Below are 13,147 nucleotides of genomic sequence, written 5' to 3' on the forward strand. Positions count from 1 at the left end.
CCGGTAAATGGATGGATCTAAAAACTCATACTAAGTGAAGTAACAAGTGAAGTAACACAGACTCAGAAAAAAAAAAAAAAACGACATATGTTCTCCCTCATATGTGGATCCTAGCACCAATACTTATAAGTGATTAGGGATCCAGACATAACTACAGGAACCAAGATAATGAAAAAGAACCAGGGAGGTAAAGGAAAAGAAAAAATCGGAAAGAGAAGAACAGTAGGAAATAGGTGTAAATGGGGTTATTTTAAGGGAGGGGAGGTTATACAAGGAACCTAGGGGACAAAGGAAAAGAAGGAGCTCAAGAGAGGTAGGACCATAGGAGAAGGGTATTATTAAGGGAGAAATGGGGAAAATGGGGGCACCTTAAATCAGGAAACCATGGTGGAAGGGTTAGACAATGAGAGAGATAAATAATGCCTAGCTAGTTTTAAAAAACCAGAGGGAACCATATTAGTCCAACTATCTACTGACAATTATACGTACAACCATATCAAAGAATATAATATATATCTAGGCAAGGTTTATCTGAGAGCATTTGATCTTTGCCCAAGCTTTATCTACATGGCATGTGGTAACTAAAAGTACCAGACTGGTGAAACTAACCTTCTTGGATGTTTAACAGCCATGCTATGAGGCCTATACTAATTTGGTCAGAGGGCCATAAAGGACACTTTTTGCTCCTTTCCCTCCTAGGTTGACTAAGTTCCACAGGACTATGAGCTTCACACAAAATGTACTGTAACTGTGGTGAGTCATCTGTCCTCGTGAGCAAGGCACCAGATGGACTTGAGCCAGTGTCCAATCTACAAAAAGGAGGGTCAACACAGAGGAAACATTTCCTCCATGCTTCCAAGTGAAGCCAGCCATGGTAGAATAGGACCTTTGACTTATTGTCACACAGAGGGAACTCATAAAAGAATGGAGCCAGGGGCTCCTCCCAAGCCCATGTGACCCCTGAGGAACAGATCCTCAAACGACCTTAAAAGTAAAAATAAATTGATTTATCTGGGCCAATTTTAGGGTCTTACACACCCAAAAGGAAAGTATAACCAAAGATTAATGAGGTCAATATAATTTTTTAAGAGTCCATATGTATAGCTAAGGGCTACATAACAAGAAACAATGCCAGACAGGAGGTACCTTCCTTTGAGCTATTGGCCAGGGTGGCCCAGAAAACTCCCAGACAGTAACCCAGCATAAAACTGGGAAAATGAACAGCAGACCCCAATCTTATCTAAAGGAATTTTTGACAGCTGATTTCTGCTAGATGAGGAACAGCTGATCTTCCTAAAACAAGGAACTCCAGATAGGCTGACTAGATTCAGCAGATGGACAAGCACTGGGGAATGGCTGGGGGCGCTGACAACACAGTGGACAGTAACAGGGATGACAGTGTATGGGCTCCAGTGGTGAGGTGTGGAGGCTATAAGAGGCTTCCATTTGGGAAGTGGGTATATAGATGAATAAGATTGTATGGGATGTTCTGCATGAGATACACAAAAAAAAATCAACAAATTAAAAAGACAAGATATATTTGAGGAGGAAGCATAAAAATTTACTTCATGTTATTTAGTAGAGGTGGTGAACATTACCAGTGAAATCTACCTGATGACTTTATATCCATACTAGTAATAATCAGATACACAGAGATTAAAGACACATGCAAACATCTAAGTGTTAGTAGCATTAAAAATGTAGGAAACAGCATATTTTAAAATGAAATGGGGATCTTCTTTAAAGGTTAAAAACTCATTCAATTTTATGTCTTACAGGGTTTATACTGAGTTCAATATTGTATAACTGTATTAATTGTGAACCAAAAAATTTACAGACATTTTTGAAAGAGAACTAGTAATCAGATATAAAGAGATGAAAGCCACATGTGCAAACATCTAAGCATTAGTAGCGTTAAAAATGTAGGAAATAGCATATTTTAAAATGAAATGGACATCTTCTTTAAAGGGCTAAAACTTCCTCAATTTTATTTCTTACAGGGTTTATACTGAGTCCAATATTGTATAACTGTATTAATTCAATTGCGAACCTAAAAATTTACAGCCTTAAAACATTCAATAGTTAATTTAGGTTAGTGAAGCTATGAAGTAACCTCTCATGACATTCATATAAATAGTTGTATAACTGTATTAATTCAACTGTGAACCTAAAAATTTACAGCCCCACTTTTGAAAGAGATGTATCCTTGCTCTGGAAATTGTTACTGAATATGTTAAAGTGGTAATGAAATGCTTCTTCTAATCATGTGGTTATTACATTTAAAAAAAAGAAAGAAAGAAAATATTTGGAATTTTTAAAATAGAGATATACTCCAGGACTGAGTGTATAGAGTGCAGGGTAATTAAGTCATAGGTCACTAAATGGGCCCCTTTTCCTGACAAAACATCCCATTCCCACCCACAACTCTGAGAAGGGACTGTCCTTTGGGTGCTTTCCTTCCCACAGTCACTCCGCTCACCCAATGTCTGCATGGATTCGCTGTGAAACAGCACCAATAAGAACAAAATGAGATAACCCATGTAAATCACTAACATAATGCCTGGAACAACCAGATCCCAATAAATATTGGCTTCTCTTTCCTTTTCCCCCTTCCATAACCAAATGGAAAACAAATTGCGTTGTTGGCCCCAATTCAGATGTTTTTAAAATTTAGAGTTCCCGAGTTGGGCTGAGTGTCATTAGAGGCTCCTGGGTTGAGGATAGAAACTTTGGAAGCAACTTGAATCTGGACCTTGCAGTTCCCCATTGATCTACACCACAGTGAATCAACAGCAGAATGGAAAGTGTCCCAGGTTTCAGAAGCAAGTAGCCAGATCCTGGAAGAACTCACTAGATAAACAACTTGTGTATTCTGTATAATAACAAGAAACATTTATGCCTCCTCCAACTGTTGTTCACCCATTCCTCCTTTGGGAAGGAGAAGTGAACCACTTGATTGGTCTGTTTGAGGAAAAGATCTCCTGGGGGGAGGAGGGGGGTGCATAGTTCAGCCCTTCTGTCTTTTAGAGCAGGCATGGCTGGGAAAGGCCCATGGTTGTCCATCTGTGGTTGCTGCTGCCAGTTTGGAGGTACAGTGTTAGAAGGCCCTCATGGTTCCAACTCTAAATCATTTTCCCCTCAACCAGCTTTATCAATAGTAAGTTAGCAATTTGTATCTAGTTGCTTCTGATACAGGGGAAGAGTGGCACCATTTTGAAACCTCAGAATACACCCACAATCTTCCCTGTCTTCTGTACACTCAAACACAGACAGGCCCAAGGGCTCCTGATGTGTTTCGGTAGCATGACTGTGTCCCTCTCTGTGCACATTTCCCCACCTGTCTGGTACTCTTGTAGTAATGTTGCAAACACCCAAGATTCATCCCAGAAACAGTGATAGGTTTGCACTGATAGCACTTTCCTGACTTCCTCTTGAAGACAGAACCCAGCACTGTGCTTCCTTCCTGTCTCAAATAAGACCTGGCATGGATGGGAACAGTCAAGATTCTAGTAAGGGACAGAAATTCAAGTCCCACTTTTTCCATCCTTGTCATATAACTTGATCCATGTCACCTCACCAATCTGGATCTGTTTCCTCATTTTGCTTATTCCTTTTCAGCGACATAAAGTTAGATTTAAAATGAGTAAGGAGTTGATGCATTCTGCCATGTATAAAAGTGAGGCAGCCAAGGGTTCCAATCCTTGTTTACATTGTTGGCAAACATAGTATTGTATTCCTTCTGATGTGTTTATAATGTCATTCTAGGTAAAAGGAAAACTCCAGGATGCCTTCTATTTCCCACAGGCATTCACATAAAAGACTTGGAACCCAAGAGTTCTAAGAAAATGTTCCAATTAAATATAGCAGGCATTTTCTGTAATGTGCCCAATGCTTTGCTATAAAATTTAACCAGATTTTATTAAAATATTAACAGGGTAGTGTGTGTAGTATGTCATTGGTTTCTTAAAGATGGGTTGCTAAAACTGTTGTTTACAGGCCAATCAGAACCACTACTGGTTTTGTAAATAAAGCTTTATTAGGACATAAACATATTGTTTGCTCACATAATACCTGCTGCTGCTTTTTACTATACCCAGCAGGGATCTGTTTATTCCAACAGAGACCAAATGGCTGAAAACTTTAAAATAGGAACAATCTGACTTTTCTATGGAAGTTTGCTGTGGCCAGGAATGGTGACACACACCACTAATCCTAGCAGTCAAAAGGGTGAGGCAGGAGAACAGTAAGTTCAAGTCCAGCTTGGGTTACATAGCAAGATTCTGTCTCAAAACAAAGTTTTCTAATTCCCAATGTAAAAGTTCTTCCAATAATTGCTATATGTTACATCTCAACACATAACAAGAATGTTGCTTATCATCTTGATCTGTAAGAGCAGAGGTTTGTGTGCTGTCTTCAATGTAGACACCATCACTGATTCTCAGCCAATGAGTTATTTCCTTGGTGAGGTTTGATAACTAATCTTGGTTGTGAAATTAACTATAATCTTTCTTGATCAGATTATTTGAAGCTAGAAGACCCACTCTAAATGGGAGCAGTATCTTCTGATAGCAGTCAATATAAAAGGACATGGCAGAAGGGAGCTTTTTGTTTTTGCCTGCTTGCCTTCACTCTCACAGGCAAATTTATCTATCTTACTGTTGTGGCATTCATTTGCCAATATAGAACCAACTTCTTCAGATTCCAACACCAACTGAAGACAAGCATACCTCCAGGAATACTCCATGCCTTCATTTTATCAGTTCTGCTCCTTTAGAGAATCCAAACTAATACAGAAATTGGGACCAGAGAGTGGGATATTGCTGTGACAGACCTCACCATGTTGTTTTGGAGAGGCTTGTGGAAGTGTTTGGAGATTTGAACTGGAAAGAGTGCTTAAAGCTTCATGGGATGTTCTAAGAGCATGTTAGTAAGCAGCATTCCTCCATGGTCTGTGTTTCAGCCCATCCCTCCAGGTTCTTGGTCTGAGTTCCTGCCCTGACTTCCCTCAGTGATAAACTATGACCTGGGAGACATAAGATAAAATAAACCCTTTACTTCCCAAGTTGTTTTTGGTCGGTGTTTTTATCATAGTAATAGAGAAGCAAAGTAGAACATGAGGTTTGCTACTCCTGAATACCTGAAACAGCTATACCTCTTAAATGACAAGTGGCCCCACTAGCAGGGCCAGGAGAAAACAGGTCCAAGTCTCACTCTGCTGATCCCTTGTGCTTGGTTCCTGTAAAATGTGAAAGTTGGAAGGGTGAGGAGAGAAAACAGTAGAAGTTGGACAGAGGAAGACTAAGTCTCCTTAGATCATTAAATTCAAGGGCAATGGGCATTTGGAAAGCCTGAGGAATAACATCACAGTGGGATTCACAGAGAAGAGGTTTAGTCAAAGCTTCTTAGAGGAAATGATACCTTGCCTGTGTCTCAAATGAAAAAGAATTTATGCTATTGGAGAATTCATTGAGAAAGCAAAAGGTATTTTATTAAAGTCACCATTTTAGTGGGCTGATAAGAAATAGTTCAGCATCTCTTAGAATCCAGATTCTAATGTATGCATCAGCCCAACACCTTCTGACCTTTTGAGAGGGAAATTTTTTTTTAACCAATTATTGAGGTTACTTCCAAATCTTTAAAAAGATATCAGCTACTATATAGTGGTGTGACAGCCACTATATAGAATAAGACTTCTTGGGAAAGTGAATATCAAAAAGAATTTGGACAAAGAGTCACCCCAGGACTGGAGTGGAAATCAGCAATCAGTAACTCTGACTGCAGCAGCTTGGCAGTGGGATTAGGCAGCAGTCACTTCCATGTGGCTAAACAACCCACCCATCTACCACAATAGACTCTGAAGACAGGAGAGTGATCTGAGTTGACCTAGCCATGCAACCTCAGCCATCGTGATTCCTAAGTGATTGCTAATATCCCACAATTCTATCTGCACTGCTGTTGCCAGTAGAGTTCATTCATCCACTCAACAAATTTTAGTGAATATCAACTATGTACCAACACTCCAGTAGCAAAGTCTGTTAAAAAAAAAAAAAGTTACAAAAAAATCAACTTGTCCTTGCAGAACTTATTCTAGTGTATTACCCTTGTATTGAGAAAAGTGCAGTAAGTTTTTAACTTGTACCCCCACTGAATAGATTGCTACACTGAACAGTCCCTAGGGGACACTTTGTAAAAGAATTTCAGCCAAACTTCAGCTATTCATTTTTCTAAGACCTGGTCCCTCCATATTATCCTCTGTCATAGCAAGACATCCTAATGATTCTTCCTTAATTCACTCTTGTTAGCAAGCCCAATGACTCCTAAATCCTCCAGGTATACACGTACCAAGAGCCTAAAGAGTCTTCATAATTTTCAAATCATTCCTGAGAAATTTTCTTTTGAGTGGTGGGACTTGAACCCTAGGACCTCACAAATTCTAAGCAGATATTCAGCAATAACAGTTTCCGGCCTATAGTTTTTAAAAAGCATGAACAAGTTTGAACAGCTACGCTGAGAACCTGGGATCCAGATACAAACTACCTGGGTGTGATCTCTGATTCGTCACAATATTGGGTAATCTTAGGTAACTTATTGAGCCCTTTTTTGTTCCAGCACCCATGGAGATGATAACAATCCCTACATAACCAGTTGGTATGAGGATTAGCACATAATTTACATAGTGTTTGGCACAGGGTATAACATCTAGTAAGTACTTAACAGCACCTGCAGTGCTCCAGGAGCCTCAAAGGAAGAGTTTAAACACAGTTGGAAAGCTTCACAAACAGCACAGCCTGGTGACTTAGAGACAAGTAACTGAGAGCTGTGTTTTCAGGAGCAATTTTCCCTCAGACAGAATCAATCCTGAAGCCCTTTACTAATATTTTTTAAATTCCTCTGACAATGATGAACAGCCTGTATGTATTTGTTTCCCGGGTAATCACTTTTTTATTTTAAAGGCACTGGTCATAATTTGTTGTGCAAAGTGCCTTTTGGTTTTAAAAGCAAGTCTAAAAATTATGTTCATAGGATTGTCAGAAAACATTGATCATGCATCATTAATATGAAATGACCTCATACTGCTTATGATGTTGACAGTAGTTAATTTGAAGATGAAAATAATTGTTCATGTAATCATACTTTCCTGTCAAATATCTATTTCCAAACAAGCCTTCCAAAACAAGTCTTTTCTCTCCTGTGTCTAACATCCTTCTTTCTGTTCAAATTAAACCTTCTAAATCTGGGTAAAATAAAGTGGCTGATAATTACCCTGGGATCCTGTCCACAATAGACCTTTGGTAAATATTTACTGGAAGAACACAAACTTATTGCTGCTCACCAGTACGTATCTTTTTTAAAGAATGAGAATTCAGGGAACATTGCACAGTTATTAAAACTTAACCAATAAAGACAATCTGGAGAATAATAAGGGGTTAAGTAAAGATGGGGTAACATTTGTGGCTCTGACACCTCCTTTTCTGGAGATGAAGTGTTAAGAAATTCTGCCTTCAGTCCCCCAGAGACTTTTCTTATCTAACTTCTAATCTAAATTTGCTTGACCTGAGCTTGGGAATCCTCCACTCAGAATAAAGCAGCACTGCTCAGTATTCTGCAGCCTTTCCCTATCCATGACCCCTGCTGTCTTCCTGCATGGATTATCTATTTACTGGTGGCACCTTCCTTCAGCTGCATAAATGTTCTTGGCCTCAGTTTCTTTGACTGTAAAGTGGGCATAATAAGGCCATCTCACAAGGTTACAAGAGGTAAGCCAGACAATAGACACCAAAAGGACATGGTAAGCAGGCTCTTGGGTGGCATGTTTCCTCTTCCCCTGGAAGACTTTTTTTGGAGGTTCCACAGTCATTCTTTGACTCAGTGTCTTTTGATCACTTTCCTGTCTTTCCCCCACACCAGAAACTCAAGCTTTTCCTGAACTCAGAATTTTAAATCTAGAACTTTTGAGCTCTCAGCTTTGATTCGCTTACTTTTGAGGAGCTTGGAAATGTAAATGAGTTGGCGGTGAGCTCAGTCCCTTTTGGGTGGGGTCTAAGAAGCCGGGTCTTGACTGAAGGCAAGCCGGACCCTAATTATGGTCTCTTCCCACCTGTGACTCCCAGGTCTGGGCACCTCCCCGGTCAGACGCACAAAGACCAAGTTGATCAGAACCTCTGAGCTGAGTTGCCTCCCAGAGATGCCAAGGTTGAGGAAAGACTGTCCCAAGATCTCTAAACCAACCTGGAAAGGTGGACAAGAGACTGAGCAGGCACTCGCCAGGTGCGCGGTTGGAGAGGGAAGAGCCCTGCTCACCTCCCGCTGCTACCTCCTTCTCTAGCGCAGGCAAATGATTTGGAGCATCCGAGGGGCGAAGGACGGCGCGGGAGAGTAAAGGAGGCGCCTTTCCCCGAAGCTGCTAACTCCCGGGCATCCAACCCCGAGCTAGGTCCGCGCCAATGCTCCCCGTAGGGTGCTCCCCGCACTCCTCACCGGGCGCGCACTGCCCCTCGACGTTCCCCAATGCACGAAGACCAGCAGGGCGCTGCACTGCGTATCCGCACCCGGGAAACGCTACCTGTGGAAGTAATGTACGCAGAAGAGACCCAGCAGCACGTTCCCGGGATGTCCGAAGAGAGGACCTGGCTGCTGGGTAAGCATTCCCGCCGACGCCAAGAAGGCTGGCAGCTCCTGCACGAACCAGGCGATGCGGGCCGGCAGGCTGCGAGCTCCTGACGTCCCGCTCAGGGTGTGCTTGCCGTAGCCGCCGGGTTTCCCAGAGAACACAATCAGGGCCCCCAGGGTGATCAAAGTGGCGCTACCTGCCAGTACCGAGCTCTGCTGGCACGCACCAGGCATTGTGGGCATTGTGCTGAGTTCCCAGCTGGTGGTCGCGGGGTGTAAGAGAGAGCGGCAGCTTTATGGAGTACCAGACTATGGAGTACCAGACACCACCCGGTGTCCGCCCCTCGGACCTGGGCTCCCGCCCCCGAGGCGTGCCTCCCACCTAGACGCGGCGTGCTCCGGCTCTCTTCAGCAGTGATGCTCTTTTCGCCCGCCGGGCTCTGGCGGACTGCGTGGTGGGGAGGGGGGCACAAGACCAAAGCTTACGCCAAAAAGTGTCTTGGGCTGTTTCACCCACTGGTGCCTGCCATCTCTCTCCAAGGCTTTCTGCTCCTCTCCCTCTTGGGCTGCCCTCGGATGACTTGCTCCTCACCCATCAACTTTTGATACTGCAGCTTCTAGGCCCAAACAAGGGTCCAAAAGAAGCCCGTGGTTCTCCACCCTAATGCACACCCTAGGTGCGATCACTGGGCGGTCCCCAACAGAGAATGCCAGGCCAGGACGTCCCACCTCCTCCAGTTGCCGAAACACCTTCACTCCCCACAGTTTCCACCCAACCCTGTCCTTTTTCAGACGCCCCTCCTGACATTCTGGCGCTCTATTCCCTCTGCGGAAGCACTTCCCATGGACTACAGGGTGTTGCTATCTCAGCAGCTGTTTGGTCCTAACTTCCTCCTGTCCTAACTACTCATTTAAGATCCCCAAATCTAGATTTCAAGCAATGACCCAAGCTTCAGGATTGCTTTCTCCTTGCTAGAAAACACATTATGTCCTTCAAAGACTTCAGATTCAACCCATTTATCTTTCCCCTCCACTCTACCTAAATCTTCCCTCTGGGTCTTGGGTTGTTACCTCTTTACCCTCAGTAGCCACAACCTGGGTGGGAAGCTGGCTTGTTGAGGCTAGGCTGTCACACCACCATGACAGAATCAGGACAGCATGAGGCATTCCAAACCCTGCTCACTGGAATAACTTTCAGAATGAAATTTCTCCATCTCAACTTCTTCCTCTCTTTTTGTTTAGCTTTGCCTAATTTAGGTGTTCATTATCTTTTTATCCCCACTTCTGTAATGATTTTTTGCTGAATAACAACTCATGCTTAAAGTCTACTGCTTAATAAAACCATTGCTTCTGCTTGTTCATCTGTGGATTGACCAGGAGCAGCTGATCCAGGCTGAACTTTACTGATTCCTTCATTCTTCTGTGGAACACCTCAGAGCCCAGCTCTAGGCAAGATTTCAATAAGTATCCTTAGCCCACGCTATCATTCTGGGATAAGTGAGCTAGTCCCACCACTCTATATAATGTCAGTTAAGAATAATAATAATAAAACCATAGGAAATTCATACAGCATTTTGAGGCACAGGCCAAGAACTAGCACACGCTTACTTTCCGTTCCTTCTGTTGGTCAAAGCAAGTCCCATGATGTTTCCAGTGTCAGAGTAGAAAGCTAAAGCAAAGTTACACAGTGAAGAACAGAAATAGGACAGAATTGAAGTCAAAAAGGCAACGGTGTGTATTACATTCATAAGGAAAGTGATAAAATTGTAAATGTAAAGCTATACTGCTTCTCACAAAGGGAATATATTCTCATAATCTGCACCTATCAGGGGAAAGATTACCGACACTCCAGGAGCTCCCCTCCTGCCTCCTTTCACTCCCTCCCCACACTAATCACCACCCTAACTTCAAACACTATAAATTAGCTTTGCCTGCTTCTGAGCTTCATTTAAATGGGATCAGACTATTGATTTTGTGTGTGTTTTAATGGTACTTGGAATTCGTTTTGCTCTGGTATTATAAGACAAACAGACACAGAAATTACTATTGTGAATGAAAAACTTGATATTCACAGATCTTTAGAAACAGGAGACACAGCACACCACAAAAGACCACCCCAGGAAACAGCAGATCCCCTTAGGAGGTAGCAAGAGTGAAGAGTGAGGGGGATAAAGGAATGGCCGCTGGGATTACCTCCAGTGGCTCAGGGGTACAGAGGATGCCTCTGTGTCCTGACCCTGGGCTCATCAAGACAAGGATATAATAGCCCAGAGTTTGGAAGCCTGATAAAGAATTGTTTGACTTGATATTGCATGACAGTCAGGAACAAAGAAATGAATTCTGGTACACAGCTTCCTTCCTCCTTCTCTTCTTATTCAGTCCAGGACCCTAACCCACAGAATGATGCTGCCTATATTAAGGATTGATCTTCCCTTCTCAGTTAAACCTCTGTGGAGATACCCTCACAGACTTGCACAGAGGTGTATCTTCTGGATGATTCCAAATCCAGTCAAGTTGACAAAGCAAACTAAACACAAGTCTACCCTTTGTCAACCTGACACCCAAACACCTCACTAAATCACAACATTCAACACCTGATCCTCAAAGACCCATGGCAATATCATAATGCAAAAGGTATTTTTTTTAATGGGGAAAACACACCCTTGGCATTAAAAAAAGAAAAAAGACTAAAAATGGAACACAATGCTCAAGGAAAACTAAAGTTTGGCTAGGCATGGTAATCATCTTTAATTCCAGCACTTGAGAGGCAGAGGGAGGCAGATCTCTGAGAGTTAGACGCCTACGTGATCTACATCACCAATTTCAGGCCAGTCAGGTCTACATAATGCTCTCAACCCAACAGCACAATTCTCACCTCAAAAGGGATAAGAAATAGTTTATTATGGAGTCAAATATGGGTGACCATGGCCCAGGAACACAGATTCAGGTTACCCCAAATTCTATGTTTCAACATGGAAGCAGTTTCATAAAGTTTTTATAGTAACAGAGCAAAGTAAAGTCATAGACAATTTTCGAATATATTGGTAGAAGCATTAAGTAGGCAGCTGCAGCAAAAGAAAAATCTCAACTATAGGTGTCATATGCTATCTAATGAAACAGCCTTTTGGTTGGTGAGTGCTAGGGCTTTGTTAGTACATTCCAGAAGATTGTTATCTGTCAGTCAAAGGATATTAAGTAAGAAACAGAGGTGGGCAAGGAATGGCTATTTCAGGGGGCTAAAGATAGCTTAAGATAAACTGTAATTAGGGTTTGGACCTGCAACATACCAAACTCTCCACTGCAGTTCTAATCAGTTGATCAGCCTTTGCAGAAGGTTCAGTTTCAAGATGCAATCTTTCACAGCAAGATCCTGTCTCAAAAAAAAAAAAAAAAAAAAAAAAAAAAAAAAACTGTAATTTGATCAAGCACGCTTATAACAGGAACCACTCAGACTGCAGCTCCCCCTCTTGCTCTTTAAAGGAAGACAAAACCATTCAACAATGGCAAGTGACATTAGCAGCAAAGCAACATCAAGAGCCAGCTTCATGCTCAAGAAGGAATGTTCTACCTCCTCCTGGTTTCTGGTACTCTGCATAGTCAGAGAAACCTCCAGTAACAAACTATAGAAATGGTCCCTGAAAGAATAGTCTTGTATAATGCATTTAATTCATCTGCAAGAGTCACCAAACTCTTGACAGTTCTAACATTGTTCAAAAGCCCATAGTCCAAAATCTCTTCTGGGATTCAAAAGAAATTTCTTAACTGCAAGCCCCTGTTAAAACAAAAGATAAAATACTTTCCTCCAACATACAAGGGCACAGAATAAACATTCCCATTCCAAAAGGAGAAATTAGATATGACAAAGAAAAATCCAACGAGTGCAAGACTAAACCCAGCAGAGCAAACAACAAATTCCATATTCAGGAACTGGGCTTGTGACAGAATCACCTGACCCCAAAGAGCTTGCTCTTGGGCAGCCCTGTTCCTCTAGCTCTCCCACCTTCAGTACATGTGACTTCTCTATTGAGCCAGCTCCATCCTGGTGCTGCAGTATTCCTAAGTGGACATTCCATGGTCCTGACATTTCCAACATCCTGGGGTCGCCATTGTAACTCAGGCTTCACCTTCCCAGCTTCCCAGAGTGGTCCCTCAGCGCCTCCTTGCAGTTAGCCCAATGCTGCCACACACTGGCTAGTGTCCACAACTTTCTGGAACTTTCTGGTGCAAGTCACCATCAACTTCTCTTTCATTTTGAATACCTGTAAAACCAGCATCATGTGGATGATGCTACCAGCTCGAGATGCAGTCTGGCCCCTTTCTAGCAGAGCTATAGTGGCTTCTGTATGCCTTTGCTGCTGAACCTGGGAAAACACTTTCAGAGGCAGTTGTTTTCAAGCAGAGAATTCTTTTAGCTATATTCTCAATTCAGTATCTTTTGGTATTTTTACAAGCTGGAGCCTTGAATGGATGGGCTCTTCCCTCAAGATACTTTTCCTATTGTCCCAATGCAAACTGAGAGGTTCCTCCTTAATTGCAT

General features: G+C 42.4%; 1 protein-coding gene and 1 non-coding gene across 2 annotated transcripts in view; both read right to left on the bottom strand.

Annotated features, from left to right (window-relative positions):
- Nucleotides 1–8,844, bottom strand: part of Srd5a2 (steroid 5 alpha-reductase 2) — a 79,332-nt gene extending 70,488 nt beyond the window's left edge. Inside the window, exon 1 of the mRNA XM_008850995.2 lies at nucleotides 8,564–8,844. Within this exon, the coding sequence (XP_008849217.1) occupies nucleotides 8,564–8,844 (281 nt within the window). The remainder of the gene's footprint in view (nucleotides 1–8,563) is intronic.
- Nucleotides 8,845–12,052: 3,208 nt separating this feature from the next.
- LOC115067384 lies at nucleotides 12,053–12,261 on the bottom strand. The gene has a single exon (XR_003846799.1). It is a non-coding gene; the product is annotated as a small nucleolar RNA U3 (small nucleolar RNA).
- Between the last annotated feature and the right edge of the window lie 886 nt (nucleotides 12,262–13,147).

Source organism: Nannospalax galili, unplaced genomic scaffold (assembly GCF_000622305.1).
Source record: "Nannospalax galili isolate Female #2095 unplaced genomic scaffold, S.galili_v1.0 scaffold1331, whole genome shotgun sequence".
In the NCBI taxonomy this organism is placed as follows: domain Eukaryota; kingdom Metazoa; phylum Chordata; class Mammalia; order Rodentia; family Spalacidae; genus Nannospalax; species Nannospalax galili.